We start from the raw sequence: 23309 nt of genomic DNA, 5'->3' as shown, positions 1-23309 counted from the left end.
TTTGGCACCAATTACAGCCTCAAGTCTTTGAGTATGATGCTACAAGCTTGGCACACCTATTTTTGGGCCGTTTCTTCTTTGCAGGAGCTCTCAAGCTCCATCAGGTTGGATGGGGAGTGTCGGTGCAAAGCCATTTTCAGATCTCTCCAGAGATGTTCAATCGGGTTCAAGTCGGGGCTCTGGCTGGGCCGCTCAGGGACTTTCACAGAGTTGTCCTGTAGCCACTCCTTTGTTATCTTGGCCGTGTGCTGAGGGTCGTTGTCCTGTTGGAAGATGAACCGTCGCCCCGGTCTGAGGTCCAGAGCACTCTGGAGCAGGTTTTCATCAAGGATGTCTGTACATTGCTGCATTCATCTTTCCCTCGATCCTGACTAGTCTCCCAGTTCCTGCTGCTGAAAAACATCCCCACAGCATGACGCTGCCACCACCATGCTTCACTGTAGGGATGGTATTGGCCAGGAGATGAGCGGTGCCTGGTGTCCTCCAGACATGACGCTTGCCATTCAGGCCAGAGTTTAATCTTTGTTTCATCAGACCAGAGAAGTTTGTTTCTCATGGTCTGAGAGTCCTTCAGGTGCCTTTTGGCAAACTCTAGGCCGGCTGTCATGTGCCTTTTACGCCTTTTACTGAGAAGTGGCTTCAGTCTGGCCACTCTACCATACAGGCCTGATTGGTGGAGTGCTGCAGAGATGGTTGTTCTTCTGGAAGGTTCTCCTCTCTCCACAGAGAAATGCTGGAGCTCTGTCAGAGTGACCATCAGGTTCTTGGTCACCTCCCTCACTAAGGCCCTTCTCCCCCGATCGCTCAGTTTGGCCGGGCGGCCGGCTCTAGGAAGAGTCCTGGTGCTTCCAAACTTCTTCCATTTACAGATGATGGAGGTCGCTGTGCTCATTGGGATCTTCAATGCTGCAGAAATTTTTCTGTACCCCTCCCCAGATCTGTGCCTCGCTACAATCCTGTCTCGGAGGTCTACAGACAGTTCCTTGGACTTCATGGCTTGGTTTGTGCTCTAACATGCACTGTTAACTGTGGGACCTTATACAGACAGGTGTGTGCCTTTCCAAATCATGTCCAATCAACTGAATTTACCACAGGTCGACTCCAAACAAGTTGTAGAAACATCTCAAGTATGATCAGTGGAAACAGGATGCACCTGAGCTCAATTCTGAGTGTCATGGCAAAGGCTGTGAATACTTATGTACATGTGATTTCTTCTTCATTTTTAATACATTTGCAAAGATTTCAAACAAACTTCTTTCACGTTGTAATAATGGTGTATTTGTAGAATTTTGAGGAAAATAATGAATTGAATCCCTTTTGGAATAAGTAACAAAATGTGGGAAAAGTGAAGCTCTGTGTATACTTTCTAGATGCACTGTAAGTTGGCTCTTGACAATACTTCACATCTAATGTGCCTGATAACTTGATTCATGTAACATAAAGTCACAGTGTGTATTAAAGCACGAGTGGGAGACAGCTGCTCTCAGTTGCACAAGAACATTTTACCACATATGACTTCAACCTTACTATACCAGTGTATCACATTTCATCTTGGCATAAAGCTATTTAAAGAGTGTAAAATCTCAAATTTGCACTTAACTGAACATCCATGCAACAAATACTGCTGACATTTGAGCAAAAGCTCAAAATGTAGCACATACCATAACTCCCATATATGGAGGTATTTCAATCAGACATGACAAACATGTAGATCCCATTTATACAGTTTATTTTTGCAAAAACACACTGACAGGAGCATTATGCCATCAGCACGCAGGCTCCTCCCACTGCCTTGATCTTCTCCTCGGCACGTCGGCTGAAGAACTTGGCCTTGACGATCACAGGCTGCTTGGGCAGCTTGCCTTTGCCCAGAACTTTGTAGTAACCCTGCAAAATTAAACACAATATTAGTGCAAACAAAATTACTGACATCTGCATGAAGACCATTTTATCTGACAAAATGCTGCTAAACTAATTCATGTACAAAAAGATTTACAGTAGCTCAAGTTGCAGGAAATGACTGAGTAGTTAAAAGCTCACAACATTAATCTGCTTAAAGACTGAAACTGGAGGGAAGCCCATGATATTATGGGTCAACTACTGTCCAACACAATTCCTAAAATGAATTCAATGTCCAGCAACACATTAACAGTGGTGTTAATAAAAAGCCCAATGTAATGCAACAATACAAGGCTACATACACAATAGTTATTGAGATTCTCCAGTTAACACTGGTTGTTCAGCGCAGCTCTAAATACATTCTACAAATCTTCATCCAACGTAAAGCTCAGCAATTCTATTTTAGACATCTGAGTATATGTTGGTGAGATTTTACCCTAATCTACTGTTTGCATGCGTTAGCAATTGCATTCCCAAGTGTGGACTCAGTTATTGTTCTGTTTATTGTGGCTTTCAACACATTTCAGTATGAACTGAAATATACAGACAATAGAATGATTACGACAGTGGCACAAAAGTATTGTTCGAGCTGCACAATTAATTGAAATATTATCAAAATCGCAATATGGCCAAATGCAATAACCAAATCGCAGAAGCTGCACTTTTTTGATTAAACGGTAATAATGTGTGACTAAACACCTTTATAATAAGTACTGTAGTGCTGCAGAGATGCCCTGGCCTACAAATCTTGTTCTCCAGATGTAAGAAAACATGTTTGTTTGGTATAGACCCCAACAAAAGTCACATTTTGATTTTAGTGAAAATGAAAATTGTGATGCAAAAATGATAATTCCCACTAATCATGAATCACATCGCAATCGTAATATCTGTCAAAATAATCTCAATCTGATTTTTTTTTGCATATCGTACAGCTTTAGTTACTGCTCAGTGAAGTACCAAGGCAAAGCGTTGGGATTTCTGCATGTTGAAATTTTAGCACTAATTCTCTTTGGCACAACTTAATTTTGTGTCAATCATGCCTGTTTATCAAAAGTGGAAGAACTCACATGGAACAAAGCCAACTTGGGAAAGACACTTGCCACATGTCAAAGATGAAAACACTGACAACAGTGCATCCAGTACAGAGAAAGGTACTAGATATGTTAAGCCTAGCTTAGCTCAAAGACTAGGACCAAGGAAACATTACCATCCATAAAAAAAGTAACAACTTTAATAACCCCAAAGCTGTCTTAACGTATTGTATTATTTTATCTACAAAGATTGTCACAAACACACACAAAACCCTGCTTTGACTGGGTTTTGTTTAGTTACCACAGTGAGCAAATCAAGACGTGCAGAGTCTTGGACATCAGGCGCCAACTGACCCTATCTCACCCCGCCATTGTTTTAATGCCGATGAATGCCGGAGACAAAACATTTTGCCAGTAACGCAAATATTGGCCAATACTTACAGCGCGCACAGCATCGATGATGGGGGCGGGTCCTTCGGGCTTCTTGCCATAGTTGAGCCTGGTCTGCTCGCTCACCAGCGTCCACAGTTTGTCCAGGTTGATGGTGGGGCAGTGGGTTGTGTTCCTCTTCAGGTGGTAGTGTCTCATACCCACCTTACCAAAGTACCCCGGATGGCTGAGGAGACACAGGAAGGACAGACAAAAGGTCAATTGCAGAGGGTGGGAAATTAACAGTGACTCTAGGACATAAGCTGGAAAACTGTTGGCTTTGTTTGGTAGCTTTATATAGATTAGCATTTTGGCAGGTAACAAATTATTTTAGACAAAATACTGAAGGGTGGTAAGATTCCCATTCTGACCTTATTCTAAATGTAAACCCAGACAGCATTTTTTAAAACCAAAGAAGTCTGACAATCTGAATGCCCACTAACTTTATACTGCCAAATCACACTGGTATTAAAACATACAACTTATTAGTGTGCAACAAAACATTATTTCCAATCATCTTTTCTAGGTAACATAATTGCACCGTGTTCAAAAGTAACCGAAGGCATATCTAGTTTAGAAAGAACCACGTCACTTTACAAAGTGTGCAGCATATTTCTAAACTACTTTGACTTAGTCTCTCCAATTCTGATTTGCTGTGACCGCAGAGTAACATCAAGGAATAACAGTTTGTAACTGCCCATGTGGCTGACTGGCCTACAAAAGAGCCAGTCGGTGAATAGGACCAGTCTTCGCTCTAAGAGGACTCTAGCACACCGAGACAATGATTTGTGTCAAGATGAGACTCTAGTCTCTACAACAGCATTAATGTTAACTACTGACTGAACGTCGCCAACACAAGATACAACACACCAGGCTAAAGGAAGACTACAAATAATAGATCAACTTACTTATCTGCCTTTGATTATAGATGTTAAAGCTGAATTAATAATCAGCTATTTGTGATTCAAACCCACAGGTACTGCTCTTATCCCCCAAACTATAAACAGAAGCTTGGCATTGCCCTTGTCAGAATATTTGTAAACAGGAATGTGCATATACATTTTATCCAGAAGCTAGTTTTTTTTTTTTGCACATATACAGGTCTAAAAACAGGATATGGTCAGCCCATTGGCGTGCTCTCTGTTATGCATGTTACATACGTTATGCAGTACTTACTATTTGTCGAAGTTAATTCTGTGGTGATGCATACCACCAGCATTACCACGACCTCCAGGATGCTTTCTGTGCTTGCCTGTGGGGTGGACAAGGTAACGTTAACCGTGTATCACAATACTCCACATCTACTCAGACCACCTTTGTGACACCAAAGTTAAAAGATCTCACCAATGCGACCATGTCCGTGGCTGACGTGTCCTCGGAGCTTCCTGGTCTTGGTTTTCTTGGTAGGCTGTCAACACAGGTTTGATATTGATTAGAGTATTAACTAGTAAGCTTCTACAATCATGGTCCCATCATTGCTCGTGGAGCTAGCTAGCTGGCTTGCTAAATTAGCCAAATAACCGCTAACGTTATCAGCCGTGGCTGTCTTAACTTCAAATCAAATCAACAAAGAATTCAAACAAAAAAACAACATATTTGCAGGCTGTTTATTTTAAGACGAAGTAACACTACAAGCTTAGAGCCACCGCTTAATGAGTGACTGCATTCATGCTGACTAGCATCGCAGGAAGCTACTGCTAATTGAACTGCATTTACCGGACCGGCACACTATTAAACGCTTAGCTCGTACAGCTTAACAGTTAACAGTCAGGACGTTACTCCCAGACACTTTAGCATTTTGAACCGTGACTACCGCTGTCACTTTTATTAAGACTACAGAGGTTTTGTGTACGCGGTTAAAGCATGTGAGTAACTACAGACAGAATATACTGGCTGACTGCTTACAGCCATGGGCCCAGGAGAAGCCACACAGTGAAACGCTCACAAATCCCCATAATGTTAATATATCGCGGTAAAAACGTCCAGTAAGTGATCGTAGGAGATGAATGTACTGTAAACCGCCGTCGGATGCTAGTTTGATGTGCGAATGAACAAGGATGGGCATAGATTTAACCCAATTTCAATGCACAGGGATACGTGATAGCACCTACCATCTTGGAGGTTAGTTGAAAGAGGAACGGGATTTGGAAACCACGCGGTTTTGTGCGAGATTTGGCTCCTAGCAACAACGTGCAAAGAAATCCACAGCGACGCCCAGTGATGGATGACAGAAATGAGTGAGTTTAAGTGAATTATACACAAGACAGGCAGCAGAATTTTTATGTTAAGATAGGGGAGGATGTCCCCGTTGATTACATTTTTACTGAAAAGTACTAGGTGTTTAAATGTGCTTTCGTTATGTACAGGGAGTAACGCGTTGGCAAAGTATTAGCTAGGTTAGCTAACGTTAAATTAAGTTAACGTTGATTAAACAAGACGGTGTAGTCCCTCATTCGTCCAGGAGTGTTCTATCGTAGAAAAGGTTTCAGTCGTAGTCATCTGGACACTGTTTTCAGAATCAAGATGTTTCGGCTCCCATCCGGAAGTCATTCTCAATTGTGAAAAATGGACCGGGAACTCAGAAATTTAGGCTACTCTGTGTTACATAAGCCCTGCCCTCAGTAAGGAGTCTACCTGAGTATCTGTTGATTAGCTAGTTTCACCTGAAACTGACCTAATTGTTTCCATGATGGCCCAGTAATCAGTAATCAGGCCTATTGTTTTCTGGCTGCACCTCCCTCATCAGTGATGCAACATAACTAAGTACATTTACTCAAGTACTCTACTTATGTACAGTTTTGAGGTGAAGTTTTCTTGACTATTTCTGTTTTATGCTACTTTATACTTCTGCTTCACTACATTTCAGAGGGAAATATTGTACTTCTTACTTCACTAAATTTATCTGACAGCTTTAGTTACTTTGCAGATTGATATTATCAATACAAAGCATAATCAGCAAATAAATTCTGGTGTATTATTATAGGTTAAGCTACCCAGCAGTATATAAGCCATACCATAATAACATGTACATTGTTTCTGCTGAATGACTGAAGCTAAGCAGGTGTGGGTGTGACTAGTACTTGGATGGGAGACCTGACCTGACTCACTGTGCTCATTAAAGATCCCATGGCACTAATCGCAAAGAGCAGGGGGTTCCCCGGTGTCCTGGCAAAATTCCCAACCTGGCTCTTTCCATCTGGCCACCTTATCATCCCCCAGTGTAATTGGCTTTCCCTCCTTCTCCACCTCAAGCTGATGTGTGGTGAGCGTTCTGCTGCAAAATGGCTGCCGTGCTACACATTGCTGGTGGTTGAGGTGAGTCAGTGCTTTGAGTATCAAGATAAAGCGCTATATAAATGTAATCCATTATTATTATAAAGTTATCTAAATTAGCTTTATTATAATAATAAAGTAATCTAAATTAGCTCCACCTTTACCACCAACATTAAAGTGATGTACACATTAATGTATCAATAATTATAATCCAATTAATTATATAGGCTACTGTATATGATATCTGAAATGGGTCATTCTGTATCATGAGTACTTTTACTTTGGGTACGTCAAGTACATTTTGCTGCTAATACTTTAGTACTTCTACTTAAATAAAACAAAATGAATACATTTACTTGTAACAGAGTATTTCTACACTGTTGTATTGCTACTTTTACTAAATGATCTGAGTACTTCTTCCACCACTGTGTATAACCAAGCTTTTCATACAAGTAATCCACTGACTGAGTTCATTTGTGCTTCATAAACTAGACATGTCATTACTCTTAACATAGTTTATTCTTCTCAAAAGAGGAAAAGAGGAGATACTGAATAACAAACAAAGCCGAATGAGAGTTCATTCTGATATATAATTTCAATTTCTCAGCTAATTGTCAACAAGTTGTTTTTAGACATATGTCCCGGACAGAATATTGTATGGGTATTCACTTTAATGGATTCAATAATAAAGGAATAAACACATTACAGTATTTGTATCATTTCTTCACCTGCCAGTCAACAATCTGTGGCATACTGCTCCTTAACTTTTGTTAACACAATTGTCAGTCTGCGCTGATATTTTAAAATGTATACACTCTTTTGTTCTACAGGGTTGAAGTATCAGTGTAGACATAATTGCTAATTAGACTGAATTAGTTTTACATTTCTTGACACATTCAACTACCACCTCAGTCATTATCAATGCATATGGAGTACAGACATTCACTGACTGATATGTTTCACGGGAGGATTTCCACCTTGTATTAATTAATGTTTTTGTGGCAGCAGTTAGTCCCAGTAACAGCAGGAGTTTTTGGTTGCTGCAGAGATAAAGACGCGGTTGTTATTTGACAGCAGTAATTCTGAGGAGGAGAGAAAAACTTCAGTTCCATATTTTGTAGCGATAAGTCCAGAGTGAGTGTAAGGGGGGACATAGTAGGCTATATAATAACACGTTTGGGATCTTTTTCATGGAGTGTAGTAAACCTAGGACTAAGTTAATAAAATAACTAGAAGGTTTTGAAAATAGAAAACACATGAATGAGTTGAATGTGCTGCTTTTTTTTCTAGCCTCATCAGGTTGTCAGGAGATATTGCATCAGACATGGGTAAAGTTGATTTACATACAGTAGGTCTGTTATTCAAAGCTTGAGTCAACTTTACAGCCTGTAACTTTTCATTGGGCAGAATTAAACCACTGGGAGTGAACTAAAGAAAAGACAAACTTCCACAATCGAGCCTCAACTGGATTCAACTTCATGAAACCTGTAAGGGAATGTTTCTTAAACGATTCACTAATGGATGTACTTCATTTCATGTTTGATGCTATGTTACTGTAGTTTTTCCTACAGACTTTATGCCTACAATCCCCTGGCTACGGTGAAAGACACATCACATGATTAGTTCTGAAACATGGTTAATAGGAAAGGCTTGTGACTCTCATTTAACAGCGCTGAAATGTCAGGGGGCTGAGCTCTCCACCAATCAAATCATCCGTGTCCCCCTTGATACTGGACACATGGAACGGTGCCATGCCTCTCATCCTCATCTCACATCCACCTGGAGACGCATTCACCTGGCTTTCTGAAGCAGACATCTTGTTTTTTAATTGCTTACATTCACATTCAGGTAAGGAACAATTATGACGTAACTTAAACCTGATTCCTGTAAGTTGTTGATGTTCTGTTACTAATCGTTATGTACACGTTTTTCTTGTAGAGATATTTCTTCCTTTTTTTTCCCCACAAATGAGCAGTCAGATTAATCTTAAAATGGTACTTGTATTGCTTCTTCTACTGTTTCTTTGGTGGTTTTCTGTTTGTTTTGATTCTTGTATTTTGCCATCAAACACTGAGCACACAGGAGATTTCAAACCAGCAGCTTCTTCTTTGTTTTCACCTCTGTTTTTTCAGCCCTAGTGGCCCGATCTCCTGGAGATAGCAGACCTGCCTCACAGATGCCATGGCAACTTTCCCCAAAGGCGGGCAACCATGTTGCCATGGGTAGCCAAGTGTAGAGTACAGCTGACACTCGAGGGCATGCCATCTGAGACTGGTTCAAATCCAACAACTGCAGCAGAGGAGCCAAGCCTCCCAGCAGAACACGTAATACAGACACAGACAGTGTTTAAAAAAGTCTTTAATGATTGATTAGAGGGTTATCACAATGGCTGGATGAGTTTTACAGTGTTAAAGGAAGTGGGAGAAGATTGTCAAAGGGTTACTGATATTTAATTGTTGGTATTGGTAAGATGAAAATGACACTAAATCTCTATTTAAAAAAATAGCTCTGCAGTACTGGATTCTGTGACATGGAAAAGGAGTCAAACAGGTCTTGCAACGAAAAGCCCAGAGCAGTTTCTCCTTCATCTGAACGACAAAGACAACCTGGAAAAGATGTAGCAGCTTTATTGAAGAGACTAAGGTAAAATAAAGGACAACATGGGGAACACATTCTCCTAACAATGCAATGAGAAAACGTATTTAAAAAGGAGTAGTTTGATATTTTAGGAAATATGCTTATTTGCTTTTTTTTTCAAGAGTTAGATGAGAAGATTGATACCACCTGAGAACTACAAAGCTGGAGCATGGAGGAGATTAGCTTAGCTTAGCATAAAGCTAGTAACCAGGGGGAAACAGCAAGCCTGGCTCTGTCCAAATTTCAAAAATCTGTCTACAGGCACCTGTAAAGCTCACTAATTAACACACAGTATGTTAAGTAATGAGATCCAGACATAGTTCTGTTTATGTGTCTGCGTACACGTATGTGTTCACACGTTTGTCAGTCCACGTGGTCATACATTTTGGGCTGTATACATACAGTCTCGGTCTGCGCAGACCCTCACGTATATGGGCAAATGATGAACATATATGACAGACTCTGGCAGAGCCTCGTGGCCACAGTGATGCAGAAAGCATAGTTTCTGCATGAGGACTGTTTCCCCCTGTTTCCAGTCTTAATGCTTAGCTAGGCTAATCACTTCCAAGCTCTAACTCCATAAAGAAATAAAATTAAAAGAAAAGAAAAGAAAGAGATATAAGAGTGGCGTCAATCTTTTCATCTAACTCTGAAAGAAAGCAAATAAGTTTATTCCTTTAATGATGTTATATTGTCTAAGTGGGATAATACTCCAACATTTCTAATGAAAAAGATGTTTCCACTGACCAGAAAATATCTTGCTGGTGCCATTAGAGACATAGATCCTGCCAGACGGTAACACACTTTGTTCTACTTATAATAAGTCAACCAAGCCTTCATTTATTTCCACAGGATTCACCCAGAGGCCCAAAGGATTCTGGGTAATTCCAGCATACCTGTAGTGAGCTTGGAGCGTCTGAACTTCCAGTCCTTATCATTTCTGCAGCCTGTGGTTTCTCTGGTACGACTGCCATGCCAAACGCAAGCCAAGTTTCACAATGATGTCTCCTGCTTGGATCGACCTCAAGAGGTACAGAGCTGAAGGTCTGGACACGTTCATGTGAGTCAAGTTTTACCATGAGCTCCCTTTGATGATTTTATTTTGTCTCTGCCTGCAGAATGGAGTCAGTCAAAATGGGGAAAACATTTTGGAGATGAGAGAAATGTCACCTCAGTCTAAACCAGCAGAGTCGTCTGATCTCAGCCAAGCAGAAACAACACCAACCTCCTGGACTGAACCGTACTGTCCTGACAGCTCCCCCTCTGAAGGACCAGAGCAGGACTCAGGCTTTGACTGTGAATCTAATCCAGATCAGCCGTATATCCTGTTTGATTCTGGATCTGATGAATGGGATCCGGATGCGAAAACTGATTCAGAGACATTTTTTTTGGATCCAGATGTAAAGATGGTGATCGAACTGGATCCAGAACCAGAAGGAGATCAGGATCGATCCCTGGAGCTGGAGGATGAATATGAAACTAAATGTGAAATGGATATAGTTGAAATAGATGACAGTGAAGATCAAAGACTTGATCCTTGCTGCTCACAGGAGGAGGTGGACTCATCCATGCAGCAGCCTGGACCTGCAGCAGGGACTGAGGAGATGGAGAGCGAAGATTTCTGTGCTGTGTGTCTGAACGGAGGAGATCTGCTCTGCTGTGACCGCTGCCCTAAAGTTTACCACTTGGCCTGTCATATACCTCCTCTCATCAGCTTCCCACTGTAAGTGCAGCATGGACACCCAGTACTAGCAGGCTTTTATGATGACAATCAATGCACTCACTGTGACTGCAGAGTTCCCCACTCTTTATAGTGAAGCAGTGTCCTTGCAACCACATTTGAGGTTCTCTTCTCAGATTTGAAGAAGTTAAACTATTTAGTATTTCACAATAAAAAGCAAAGATTAGAAAAAGGTCAGAAAAAACAAACAATTTATGCAGCAGAATTTTTTTTAATTTATTTCTTATATCATTTTAAAATTTATTTGTGACTCCTCAGGGGGCTTCTGACTCTGAGGTTGGGAACCTCTAATTTTGTCAATTTTTTATATTCAATTTAAATTATACACATCTGGAGCAATTCAGGGTTCAATGTCTTGCTTAAGGACACTTCAACGTGTGGACAGGAGGAGGAAGGGAATCGAACCCCAGACCCGATATTGTATGCCCTATACTCATCACTGGCTGACCCACCTGAGCTACAGTCACCTGAGATATTTGTTAAGTTGATATTTGGCAGTTTCTGTCGTCGTCTGAAATTGAGCCCAGACACCAGAGTCTCCTTTAGGCATTTACAATAAATCTATGGAGGTTCATCTTGGAGATGTCATGTTCTTCTGTCTTGCACCTACACAGATAATGGTGGTGTTATATTTATTTATTATTTTCAACAAGTTCTTTTTGGGCAGACAATACTGAGCATGCTTGGGGATGTGGTTTCTAATTCACACTGCTGAGTTCCTTGTAATTATGTAACCCAAATGCAACATACTGTATGTTTTTTTTTGGAGTTTTTATTACTTTTTGGAAGAAAGTGGAGTTCTGTGACATGGGTCAGACGATATATCAGGCTTTAGCTACACAGACATTACTTGGTTTTGGTCTTTTTTTGGGATTTGTTAACAATGATAAAAAAAGGTAAAATAATGCCATCATTTAAAAATGCAAAGTATATCCCAGATGCAGCGCTCTGTGCAACAAATGGCTGTAAAGAAAATGTATTTTTTCAACTATAAATTATGAAATAACAGAGTCTCTGTGTGTCCTACAGAGGTGACTGGGTGTGTACGCTGTGCAGAACTGATCAGGAGCCTGTGGAGACATACGACTGTGAGAACATGCACTCCTGTGGGGGAGTCAAAGCTCCATACACACTGTCCAACCAGGACCAGAGGGTGAGCTGCTGCTGCTGTTTGACCCTGATCAGATGTAAAGTGCTATCTGTAAAAGGCTTTTGAGATCAAAGTCTGTTTTTTGAGAGTCCTGGTGATAATGGCTGCATAATTGTGTTACACGAACCAACACAGAACCAAGCAATTAAGCAGGAAAAGCAGGTTCTGGTAGGCAAACAGTCTTTAAATTCACTCACTGTACCAATAGTCATGTTATCATTGATTCAAAGTGAGAGAAAAAAAACATACAAAATTGCTTTTTTTCTTCTACAGCAGCAAAGTCACTTTCATTTTTCTTTCTAACAATAGATTCCCAGACTCTATGAGTCTATGAACCGATGGTTTTTAGTGAATGTATATGTTTGTGTGTGTGTTTCCTGTGCAGAGGTGTGAGAAGCTGACTCTGCTGTTGTACTGTTTCCCGCTCAGCGCTCCGTTCCACGAACCTGTCAGCCCTCTGGTCAGTCCAACAGATTTCCATTAAAAATCTGCGCTGTAACATGTTTATCTTATAGAAATCACATCAAATAAATCACCCTGACAGTTCTGAATAACAGTGCAAAACTGTACCAATAAATGTCATAATAACTACATGATAGCCCTTACTTAATAAAAGTTACAATGTAGTGTAGTTAGGTAATTTTTATTTTCATGCCACGACAAACACCTATCCTACCCATCCCATGTCCCATCCTATTATATGACCACTACTGGTTAAACATCAAAAAATACATAAGAAAAATACAGCAAGATGTCATTCAGTAACATCAACATTATAGGTCTTTATACAAAATTTAAAATGTTATAAAGCAGATGTTAGAACATCTCCTTTTGAACATTCACCATATAAACCTAAAGTGAAAAGATGCTTCTGCTGCAAACATCACATTTTTTAAACGTTAATTTTGTATCCAGATGAATGGCCTTTTCTTTCTTATCTTCCAGGCTTTTTCCAAGTACTGTAAATCAAATGGAACAAAGCAACCTATTAAAAATTATTTACCCTACACTGCTGGCCTCATTTAAAACTCTGCAGGGCAGAAACAGCACAACATGATGGCAGTATGTAATCGCTATAACAGCCTACCTAAGTAAAGAAAACACTGGCTTACTGTACTGTATATGTAAAATGTTCCACTTAACTTTCATAACAAACCACGATGTTAAAATGAAAACAATCTCGACAACAATGACCTAATCTCTGAATGTGCTCCAGGCCCGAAACTACTACCAGATCATTAAGAGGCCCATCGACCTGTCAGTGATCCGCAGGAAACTGGACAAGAGCAACACTCTCCACTACTTCACCGCCGAGCAGTTTGTCGATGACGTCCTGCTGATGTTCAAGAACTGCGCGACGTTCAACTACGTAAGTTTGTCATAAGGTTGTTGGAATCTGAGTGGATTTCCCACTTTAATCTAATTTCTAGTGTAACTGAATTATTTCTGCATTATAGCCTGTGGGAATAAGTTCCACATGTAGCAGAAAACTGGACCACCTTTCCACTTTGATTTCTTTATGTAGAGACTGCCAATCAGGTTGCGTCCATCTGCCAGTAAATATTAAAGCTCAGGTGATATCTCTGAGTCTACACCCACGCTAGCAGCTCTGTGAGGCTGTTCTTAGACACAGTGGTACTTCAGCGTGCTCACAATAATAACATGCTGATGTTTAGCAGGTATAATGTTTAACATGTTCATCATCTTAGTTTACTGTGTTAGCATGCTAATATTTTCTAATTAGCACTAAACACAAAGTACATCTGAGGCTGATGGGAATGTCATTAGCAGGAATTTGGTCATAAACCAAAGTATTGGACAAAATAAAATTTTGACTTGATGATGGCTCTAGATAAAAAGTCAGAGGATCACCTAAGTCAGTAGGACTGATCCTCTGGAGACCATGAATGTGTGTACCAAACTTCATGTCAATCTACCAAATTGTTCAGTCTACATTTAAAAATCTGTTAGGCCATTACTGCCACATTAGCAGTCTGATATTAAAACTGTCTTGCTCCTTATTGGCCCAAGATCTGCACAATGTTTACTTGACTTACAGTGTGCAGGCGGGTGAAATAAAGTGACTTTACTTGGGTGAACTAGCCTGTTGTAAGTCTATCCCTAAAGTTTTAAACTAGAAAAACAGCTTCTGATCTTTGCGGTTTATTTATTTATTTTTAACATTTATCTCCCCTTGCTGTGCAGCCAGACTCAGAGGTGGCCCAGGCCGGTCGAAAGCTCGAGGTGTTTTTCCTGAGCAAATTGAAGGAAAATTTTCCTGACCGGACGTTCCCATCGGCCAGCCAGGACAGAACGGACAGAGCTCGCCTCCGGTGGCTCAGCAGGAAGAGGAAGGAAAACAACAGGAAGAAGAGAAACATGTTTAGTGGGAAAAAATATTACCTATAACTAGTTTAAACAATACATGCAGAGTTGTATGTTGTTGCCTTAAAGCCTTTAAATTAATGGAGAACGTGTTAAGGTCCAAAATCAGATGTTGATTTTGAAAACTGTTACAAAAAATGTTTACTGTGTACTTTAATGTTGTACTTTTTCATGAAGGAAATCACATTATGGGGAACTAAGCAGGCTGAGTCATTTTCACATTTCAGGTATTTTCACAGACTTTCAGGTAAAAACATTTTTTCAAAAGGGATCGATACTGTTTACTGATTTAGAATGAAATCCGTCAAATGTAAATTAATCACTTCTTTTCATAAACATCTCGTGAAATGTGAATTAAACATTTTCCTGGTTGTTTAACAGAGTGAAAACTAAGAAGCACGTTTGGAAAAACATGAACTTTTAGAGAGGTCAATCTACTTCTTAAATGTACTGTATGTTTTTTCAGATGTGTGATGTGACTTACATGGTAATTCAGTTTACTTAGGTTAAACCAGGGCCTCACAGCTCTGATACAGGTGATACAGCTATAATATGTGGAATTATAAGTATGGGAGAAACCTTGCACCACTTTTTCATAATATACAAAATCTTTCTCCTGGCCATATTTCTTTTCAACAAGGTCAAGTGTATGTTTTCCTTTAGTCACTGTTACTGTTTCAGAGGGTTTCTAAATGCTTATAAAATGAAACTACATATAACGGAATGAAAACACAACAGTACATTAATCAGTGAGAAACAGAGTGAGAACAGGTACAAAGAAAAACTCTACAAACCCCCACAGTGGGGAAAGTTATAGACTATTATATAAAACATAATTCCCCAATCAGTGTTTTCTTTGATCCCAGACCTTTTCAGACCTCTTAAGACCCATTTTGTCTGGTGTAAAAGTTCTGCCACTAGATACACAGACGTCCATTATGTTCTTAGGTTTTATAGGTGTTATTGAACACTATGTGGACTGAACTTGAACTGTGTGTTCAGAATTTGTACGAGCAGTTGTGAAAGTGCAGCTTTGATTTGTGTAGGAATTTTGCACTTTGAACTCAATTTGTATTTTCTTATTTGAAATTCTGATTTTAACTTTTAAATTATAAAGCTTAAGAATTAAATAAAATAAAATTTGACACAAAACTTACAAATTCTTTACATAAGATACACATATAGTACATATCAGTCAAATCCACGTGTCTAGTGTGTCCTTCATATGTGAAAGAACAGTCTGTCCAACAGCAGCTACATGTGCTGTCTGTCCCTGCAGTGCTGTGACCTGTTTTACATGCTGATGGGTTAAACTGCAGCTGAAAGACAGAAAACTATGACACCAAGATGTTAAAGCAGCTTTTACCAATAACTTCCAGGCTGGGAAATAAACACCAGCTAATACAGACAAATATTGCTTTTGTATACAGTTTGATAAATTATCTACTGTATCTTACTGCAGCAGGTAGCTGCTGAATGAAATGGAACAAATCTTTGTAATCTGTAAAAAGCCTTAAATCTTGTATATTGGATTTTATTCACTTGCTGCAGTTCTTTTTTAATACTTTAACAGTTTTTTGATAAAAATTACAATAACTATTTCACAAAAGAATTTAAAAAAATCTATGACTTTTATCCCCCACCCCTGCCTCTCTAAAAAATATCCATGTTACCTTGTGCATATTATAAATAAACATGTCACTAAAAGAGAAACAAAACAGATGCATTTGGTTACTAAAATTCTTACTTACTTACAACCTACTTAACTAAAACTGGAGGTTAAAAGTTGCAGCACTCTGAAAAATATCCACTGTCCCTGAAATGATGATGAGAGAACTGCTTGAAAATAAGAATAATGCTGCGTGATTGAGTGGCATTTTTATCCTTTTTCAACATCAAGATAAGTGGAGAAGGATGATAACTACTTAAACCTGCAGTGCAGAACTTATGTCTTCCCCTTCTGGCAGTGACAGCAATTACACAAACACTGTTGACGCTTGTTTATGACGTATGCCTACAGGTGAGCTCGTCAACAAAAATACAGAGACATTTCCACAGTTCCAAGACAATAATCCATTATTTAGGCAGATTAAATGTAATAGCTACATAGCCTACTCCAAATCTTTTACCAACCCGTCCAAGAGCAGTAATGCGACATCTGTGTCTGAGTTTCTTTTTTATCTGGAGCATCAGAAACTGTTCTTGGATGCTTCTTCCGTCATAGGCTCCGCCATACTCCTAGTTGCTGTAGCCTACTCCGTTGCTACAGTTGCACCCCCCCTTCAGCTCTGGCAAACCAATCATTGCTGGTTGACGTAAAGTGCATCATTACAGGTGCCCCCGCACGGGAATGTCGCCACAGACACCAGATTTAAAAACTCCAGTATAATGCGAATCACAGAGAGATTTACCTGCCGGTGATAGGTTTAATCAGCTTCGTTGTTCTTGGTCAATGTGCTTGTCGGCTCTTGCTGGTACTATACAGCTCCCCCACCAGGGGGCATGCTTGTATCTAAGACTTACAGTATATTGGAGCCACATACAGTCAAAGGTTTGAAATTACAGTATTTGTAAAAGTGAGACTTTTAAAGCATAAGGGTTTTTTGTGTTTTCCTTTTTCCCCCCCATTTACACGATACTTATCTATCTCTTATCTACCAGCTTTCCCTTTGTTCTGCTGGTTCCTGCTCACAGTCAGCAGATTTGGTCATCATTGTTTGTTTTCCTTCATTCAGAAGATGTTGATTCTGTTATTCACTCAAAATGCTCAAAATGACCACAGAGTAAGACAATAAATTACATTGAATATGAAGCCACAGTTTGAGTTAATCCTTCATTTTTTGTTGTTTTAATGTACCTGAATTGTGTGTCTTCTTATCATTGTCTGCATTTAGAGACCTCTTATTGGACTCTTTGGTTGGATGAGAGAGTCTGGAGGGCAGGCATGTCTCAATGTGGATACTGCTGAAAATATTTATGAAATGACACTACTTTTGATCAATCACCTGACAACAACAGCAAGAAAATTAATAGAATTTTCAGGAAATAATATCTCAAAAAACTTTTATCCTCACACCCACTTTATTTTTATTTTAGGCATCTTAAGTTGGACAGCAGGATATTTCAAGGTATATCTAACAGGGTCTGGATTTAAAAAAAATGTAGAGAAAAAAGCCTAGAATTCTGACAGTAAAAAGGCTATAACTCGATATATTCTCCATCAAAGCAGATTGACACTTACTGAAGTAAAATATAACTTCCTTACTGGCTTCACCTCAGAGGCTGCTGCTGATGAACTCCATCATCCTGTCTAGACGTTAATATTAAACCGCAGTATTAAAGAGGCGCTTAAGTGTGCTTGCACAACAGGGTGTTCAAGGCACCACCGTTTCCGTGTAAATCAAGTTTTGCTACGTTTTGTCGAGGCTGAACGCAGCCCTGTTTCCACTTTCCGTCATCTGCCCTGCAGTAACCCCTTTCCCTCCAGTCCCAGTCACCTGACCTCCCCGCCCACCTGCTCACCTGTTTCTGCTTTCACTCATCTGCCATGCAGTATAGAACCAGCCCATTTCCACTGATTCCCTGCCAGATCGTCAAAGTTGCTTTATGTCATTGCTCTCGAGCCTCTGTAACCTGTTACCTGTAACTGCCTGCCTGCCTGCCTGCCCGCCTGCCCCACGGACTGATGATTCTTTGCCTAACCCCTTTGGATAAGTTTGCCTGATCGAACTGCCTTCCCGGTTTTAATCCTTGCCTGTCTTATGAAATAGAAAGCTTATATACCTCCATTTTGGTCAATAAATCACCGAACTCTTCCTGTCTGCTCAATTGTCTGCATTTGGTCCTTCCCCTGTTGCCTGAATTACCCACCTGTGCCAATAAGTCTGTATGTTGTGGTTTTATTGTGCCCAGCTTGATGTTTTCAAATGAGTGTGTGTGTTTAGAGACACTCAGAGACACAAGTTGTAATTAACTCTCTGCTTGAAGTCAATTACCTGATAACCAAAGCACGAAAATTTTAATAATTTTTAGGAAATTATCCTTCAAAAACACAAACTTTTATCCTCACATCCGTTTCATTTCATTTATAACGAGACGCGTTTCTGGTTTTAACAAAATATGCTGATTTTGTGTAAAAACCAGAAGTTTCGTTATATAACATAATAAAGCAATATGTTGTTACAACAAGAAAAATTGGTAGCACTTTCTGATGTCACCCTTTAGACAGGGTTTCTAAGCATTTATTAATGGCTTTATTAATTATTAAATAATTCAGTAATGCTTTATAGATCATTTATAAGCTATTAATATGAATAACTTTAGGGTTGCCAGGTTGTCGAAATCATCACACCTGCTTTGTCTTTTTAGCTAGCTCTTTAATTCATCAGGAAGTTTGTTTGACCATTTACCTTCTGGAAAACAGCTGCAGGACATCTGGACCAAAATCCATTTATAAAGAACTTATTAACATTTACAACAGCAGAATGAATGGATTACTATATGAATCCTTTATTAATGTTTTATTAACATTTATAAATGCAGTTGATTGACGAACTTTTGCTGATGGCTTATTAGAAAATGAGAAACTCAAAACCCTTTATTAATGAGTTACTATTAATAAACATTTACAAATTAACATTTATAATTGCAGACATATCAGAAAGTGGTAATGAAAGGTTTCTTGGAACAATGGGATAGTTCAGTATATAGTAATAAAGAAAACATGTCAAACTAACATGAAAGATATCTTGTTATAATGTATAAAGATTCTCGTTAAAAGAAAGAAACTTTTCACGCTAACGAGAAGCTGAGCAAATATTCTTTTTGTCATGGTGGCAGCCGTAGAAATCCACAGGATCCTCACATAACTTTTACTATTAGATAGTTTAAACAGAGTGTGAGATTCTTAATTTAAAGGAGGACATGTTGCGTTTCTTTCACGTTTTCTCTAAATAAATCCACCCTGATGTGGATTTGTCTACCAGGCGTGACAGCCTCTGTTTCTCCTGGACTCTGCTGCAGGCCTTGGTGGTCTCCTCACTTGTTGCTCTCAGTTTCTAATTATGGTTTTCAGTTTTCAGCTCTTTAATATGATATTCTTTTTTTAAAGTGTTTCAGGACATTTTGTTCTTCCAAGATTCAGCTCAGTGTAATTTGTGAAACAGGAAACAGCACGAAGTGATTGCTTTCAGAGAGTTCTTACCATTTGAGCCAGAAAGCTCACATTTTCATGCACTTTTGCCAAAATGCTCTTCTATGAAATATAATCTGTCAAGAACGCTGCACCATGAGTGCTTTTACTCAGTGAACCCAATAAAAGACTTTCAAATGGGCAAAATCTGCTGTAATCACTGATAAAACTCACTCTGTGCTTGCCTTAAACCCTATATAGTGTCTTTGATCTGTGTGTACATCCACTAGGAATTAAAAATTTTCAGCCATTGAATGAAGTCATACAGAGAAACATGAGATGGAGCTTTCAAGTGCCAGCAGCCCTGTGGCTAATATTAAGATAAAATGGGGGAAATTGACTGTGAGATGTTTTCAAAAGGAGGTTTATTCCCCTCTTGTGTCTTTTAAACCCACTTTATTCAGTCCAGTAAGCCCCAGTCACATGTCCGCCCTCTTTCTTTTTTTCTGTGTTGTAATGTGCAGATGTTTCATTTAAGAACATCAAAAGCCCGCATGCAGCTCCCCTCTCACTGTCTGAAGTTGGGTGAATCACTAATACACACAAAAAGGAGGAAAAGACGCTCCTCTGGCTGCAGTGGTCTACTTTTGAGATAAGACCTACATCTAATGTTTAGACCAAACTCAAGAGCATGCATTAGCCACGATTAGACACCTGATATTTTACGTCCTCCAAAAAGTTGCCTGCTGAGATTTGTTGGCATTGTGTTATTTAGGGTCATTCAGACTCATTTCCTCACTTACAGTCGTGATAAGTTATTGCATTAAAGCACTATTTTCTTGAATTATCATGTCCAGAGTGGGATAAGTGTACAATGTTTTCTTTGGACAGTGCTGAGAGCAGAGCTGATATACATACCACCTTTTAGTTTTATTACCAAAGTAGGGGTAAGGAAGTTGGCAAGGTAAAGACACATTTTTTATATTTTTGACTGTATCTCAGTGTAAAAGCTCTGGGATATAACACAAAAAGAAGATAATGTTGCACGTAATTTTTCGTATTTAACTTGAGACTGTTCTTGTGCCAAAGACAGAGATTTGGATGCTTTTAAAGCCATAAACCTCAAAATAGAATAAGCTCAAAGACCACCGACACACCATCAGTCATCAGTCATTTCACTTTATAATTTCAACATCTCAGCTATGGAAACATGTTGAAACATCTCCTCTGATGCCCAAATTTGGGAATCAAACTTGAGTAGAGGAGGAGGAGGAGGAGAAGAAGAAGAAGGAGAAGAAGAAGATAGGACAGTAGGAGCCAAGCACAAGAATGAGAATGAAGGGTGTCATACCATGTCTTTGGGTCGGACAGCTGCTGCCCCTGCACTTCATCAATCCAGCCTATGTCTGCCACACTGAGGACGTTGGTTCATACAGTAACATGTTCAAGGTGTTTATGTGAATTTTTAACGGGGGGACAGTAAAGGACGATCATGGGCTTTGGATTTAAAGGTGCAATTTTAAACATCAAAGTCACACTAACTCAGATTTCTTGGAACAATTAATTACGTGAGACCTCTGTCAAAATGACTGATAGCTGCCATCTCAAGTCAGTGGAGATTAAGACCACATTTTCCATAAATCCTGTCATTTCCTGTAACAAAATCAGAGGTTTTTACTGCTTGGCTTTCTTGAAAAAGATAAATAGGCCTAATTGTGCTTTTACACATTTTGCAGGAGTATAGCGGCACTCTCTGCCTGTTTTGTGGCATAAAGCAATTCAGCATTTCCTTCCAGGTTTAAAACCGTACAGTAAAACACAGTATAAAGATTTGATAGGTGATAATTATTTGTTGATTATTTGTAAATGTTGCTTCTTTATAATTATATATCTGAGTTTAGCCAGATTATGTGTATCTTGTCCTACCATTTTGTACCATGTTGTGTTTGAGTGTTTAGACCATTACTAAATTTACTTCACCAATATGTTACTTTGCTTGTCATGTTTTTACGTTTGTTTTTTGCACAGTCAGTATTTTTGGTTTATTTTTTATTTTGTTTTTATTACATAGACTAACTAAATCACTAACCTAAGTCAAGTTAGAAGAACCAAGTTAAGCTAATGCTAGGCTAAACTACAATAAGCTAAACAACCAAACTAAGCTAAGATGGCTAAACTAAGCTACAATGATGCAATGAACTAAAGCTTCACCAATTTACTTTTCTTGTCATTTTAACATAGGCTTTATGTAATTTTATCATTATTTTATTATTTTTATTGTTATTTTACCACATCAGTAGATCACTAACGCACGTTAAACTGAGCTATACTAAGCTAGGTCTAGGCTAATCTACAAACTAAACTAAACAGGGCTAAGCTAAAATGTCTGTGCTAAGCTACAATGAACTAAACATGTTTCAATTCCCTTTGCCTTTCAATGTCATTTGTTTCTTTATACACTGAGCATTTATGGATTATTATCTTGTTTTTACAACAAAACGTCACTAAGCTAAGTCTAGTTAAACCAAACTAAGTTAAGCTAAGACTAAACTAAACTACAATAAACCAAACAAGCAAGTTAAATTAAGCTAAACTGCAAAACTAAACATGCTTCACCCATTTTACTTTGCTTGTCAGTGTATTTCTTTATAATACACACTGAACGTTTGTATTATTTTGTTTTTATAACATCACTAAGCTGAGCAACTAAGCTACAAACTAAACAACTGAGCTACTTTACTTCATCATACTTCATCCAGTTTACCTTGTCAATATATATTTTTTACACTCTAACCATTTTATTATTATTAAGCCAAGTCAAAGACAAGGTAAACTACTCTAAACTAAGATTAGCTAAACCAAACCAAAACGCATCAGAGCCATATGATGCAATACAAAATATACTGCTGCTGATTCTTTTTTCTCTGGAAAAACATCAGGCTGCCCATCTAATTCTAATGACATTCAGCAACAATAACCATTTAGTTTTGAAATGGCATCTCCTATTTGGCTAACAGCCACGAGGAAATCTCCAGTCCAACTTAACTTTAATCTCATTTCACAGAATAAACAGAAACCTTCCAGACAGATTCCTGGTGCACTGACGTTATGTAATGATGTTGCTGATGTGCCCTTTGATGTTGATTTGTTGAGGTTTTGTGTGTGTGTGTGTGTGTGTGTGCAGCTGGTGAGAATAATGTGTTTCTTGGTATGTGTAGTTTTGTGGGCACATGACATCGTCCCATGTGAAAGCCTCTTTACAGCCACGTGTTGATCGGCTCAGAGAAATGATTTTTCCCTCTCTGCCTGATTAAAAAGCTGCCATGGATGGCTGGACCTTCCACTGTTTGCTCGTCTTGGTAGTAAAACACAGAAATTTTGTTTTTCCTGATTACAACAGGAAGAGGAAAAGTGATTTTATTTAAATTTTTGTATTGTTCGAGCGTATTGTTTTTTCTGATCCAAATCGTATGCAGCTGATTGAAGTCAAGTGTTTCAGGATTCAAGGCTGATTAAAAATCTTACTTTGAGATGATTAGGACAAACATATTTTCCCAATATGCAACGTTAATCCCTCTATTTCTCAACATTCCCCTTCGTTCTGATGAATGACTCAAAGATTTTAAGTTATCT

General features: G+C 39.0%; 2 protein-coding genes and 1 non-coding gene across 6 annotated transcripts; 1 reads left to right on the top strand and 2 right to left on the bottom strand.

The window, feature by feature from the left end:
* Positions 1 to 1712: 1712 nt before the first annotated feature.
* Positions 1713 to 5288, bottom strand: rpl27a (ribosomal protein L27a). The gene is made up of 5 exons (XM_044192393.1): positions 5265 to 5288; positions 4704 to 4767; positions 4536 to 4611; positions 3372 to 3546; positions 1713 to 1887 (listed from the first exon to the last, which is right to left on the bottom strand). Exons 1-5 carry the CDS (start codon positions 5268 to 5270, stop codon positions 1759 to 1761), a joined length of 450 nt encoding a protein of 149 aa, XP_044048328.1. The 5' UTR covers positions 5271 to 5288; the 3' UTR covers positions 1713 to 1758.
* LOC122875631 lies at positions 4045 to 4174 on the bottom strand. The gene has a single exon (XR_006377866.1). It is a non-coding gene; the product is annotated as a small nucleolar RNA SNORA3/SNORA45 family (small nucleolar RNA).
* A 187-nt stretch (positions 5289 to 5475) lies between the features above and the next one.
* On the top strand, positions 5476 to 16263 carry LOC122874480 (transcription intermediary factor 1-alpha-like). Of its 4 annotated transcripts, XM_044192383.1 has the most exons (12): positions 5476 to 5596; positions 6481 to 6674; positions 8040 to 8119; positions 8303 to 8480; positions 8765 to 8956; positions 9139 to 9275; positions 10122 to 10299; positions 10388 to 10992; positions 12040 to 12163; positions 12546 to 12620; positions 13377 to 13529; positions 14366 to 16263. In XM_044192383.1, exons 5-12 carry the CDS (start codon positions 8843 to 8845, stop codon positions 14567 to 14569), a joined length of 1590 nt encoding a protein of 529 aa, XP_044048318.1. In that variant the 5' UTR covers positions 5476 to 5596; positions 6481 to 6674; positions 8040 to 8119; positions 8303 to 8480; positions 8765 to 8842; the 3' UTR covers positions 14570 to 16263. The 4 variants fall into 4 exon arrangements, with proteins under 4 accessions (XP_044048318.1, XP_044048320.1, XP_044048319.1 ...); XM_044192385.1 differs by lacking the exon at positions 6481 to 6674 and having other exon boundaries at positions 5579 to 5596; XM_044192384.1 differs by lacking the exon at positions 5476 to 5596 and having other exon boundaries at positions 6428 to 6674.
* Positions 16264 to 23309: the final 7046 nt, after the last annotated feature.

This window comes from Siniperca chuatsi, linkage group LG4 (genome assembly GCF_020085105.1).
Source record: "Siniperca chuatsi isolate FFG_IHB_CAS linkage group LG4, ASM2008510v1, whole genome shotgun sequence".
NCBI classification, from domain to species: Eukaryota; Metazoa; Chordata; class Actinopteri; order Centrarchiformes; family Sinipercidae; genus Siniperca; species Siniperca chuatsi.
Note: the sequence above shows the minus strand (reverse complement) of the source record. Positions and strands in the feature narration are given on the sequence as shown.

What these genes read in the sequence shown, in the direction of transcription:
- LOC122874480 (XM_044192383.1), top strand. Translation starts at nt 8,843, where the DNA reads ATGTTGCCATGGGTAGCCAAGTGTAGAGTACAGCTGACACTCGAGGGC. An exon ending in CCTCTCATCAGCTTCCCACT is followed by an intron (nt 10,993 to 12,039) that starts GTAAGTGCAGCA and finishes TGTGTCCTACAG; the next exon opens with AGGTGACTGGGTGTGTACGC. An exon ending in ACGAACCTGTCAGCCCTCTG is followed by an intron (nt 12,621 to 13,376) that starts GTCAGTCCAACA and finishes AATGTGCTCCAG; the next exon opens with GCCCGAAACTACTACCAGAT.
- rpl27a (XM_044192393.1), bottom strand. An exon ending in CCACGGACATGGTCGCATTG is followed by an intron (nt 4,612 to 4,703) that starts GTGAGATCTTTT and finishes TCCACCCCACAG; the next exon opens with GCAAGCACAGAAAGCATCCT. An exon ending in TCATCGATGCTGTGCGCGCT is followed by an intron (nt 1,888 to 3,371) that starts GTAAGTATTGGC and finishes TTAATTTTGCAG; the next exon opens with GGTTACTACAAAGTTCTGGG.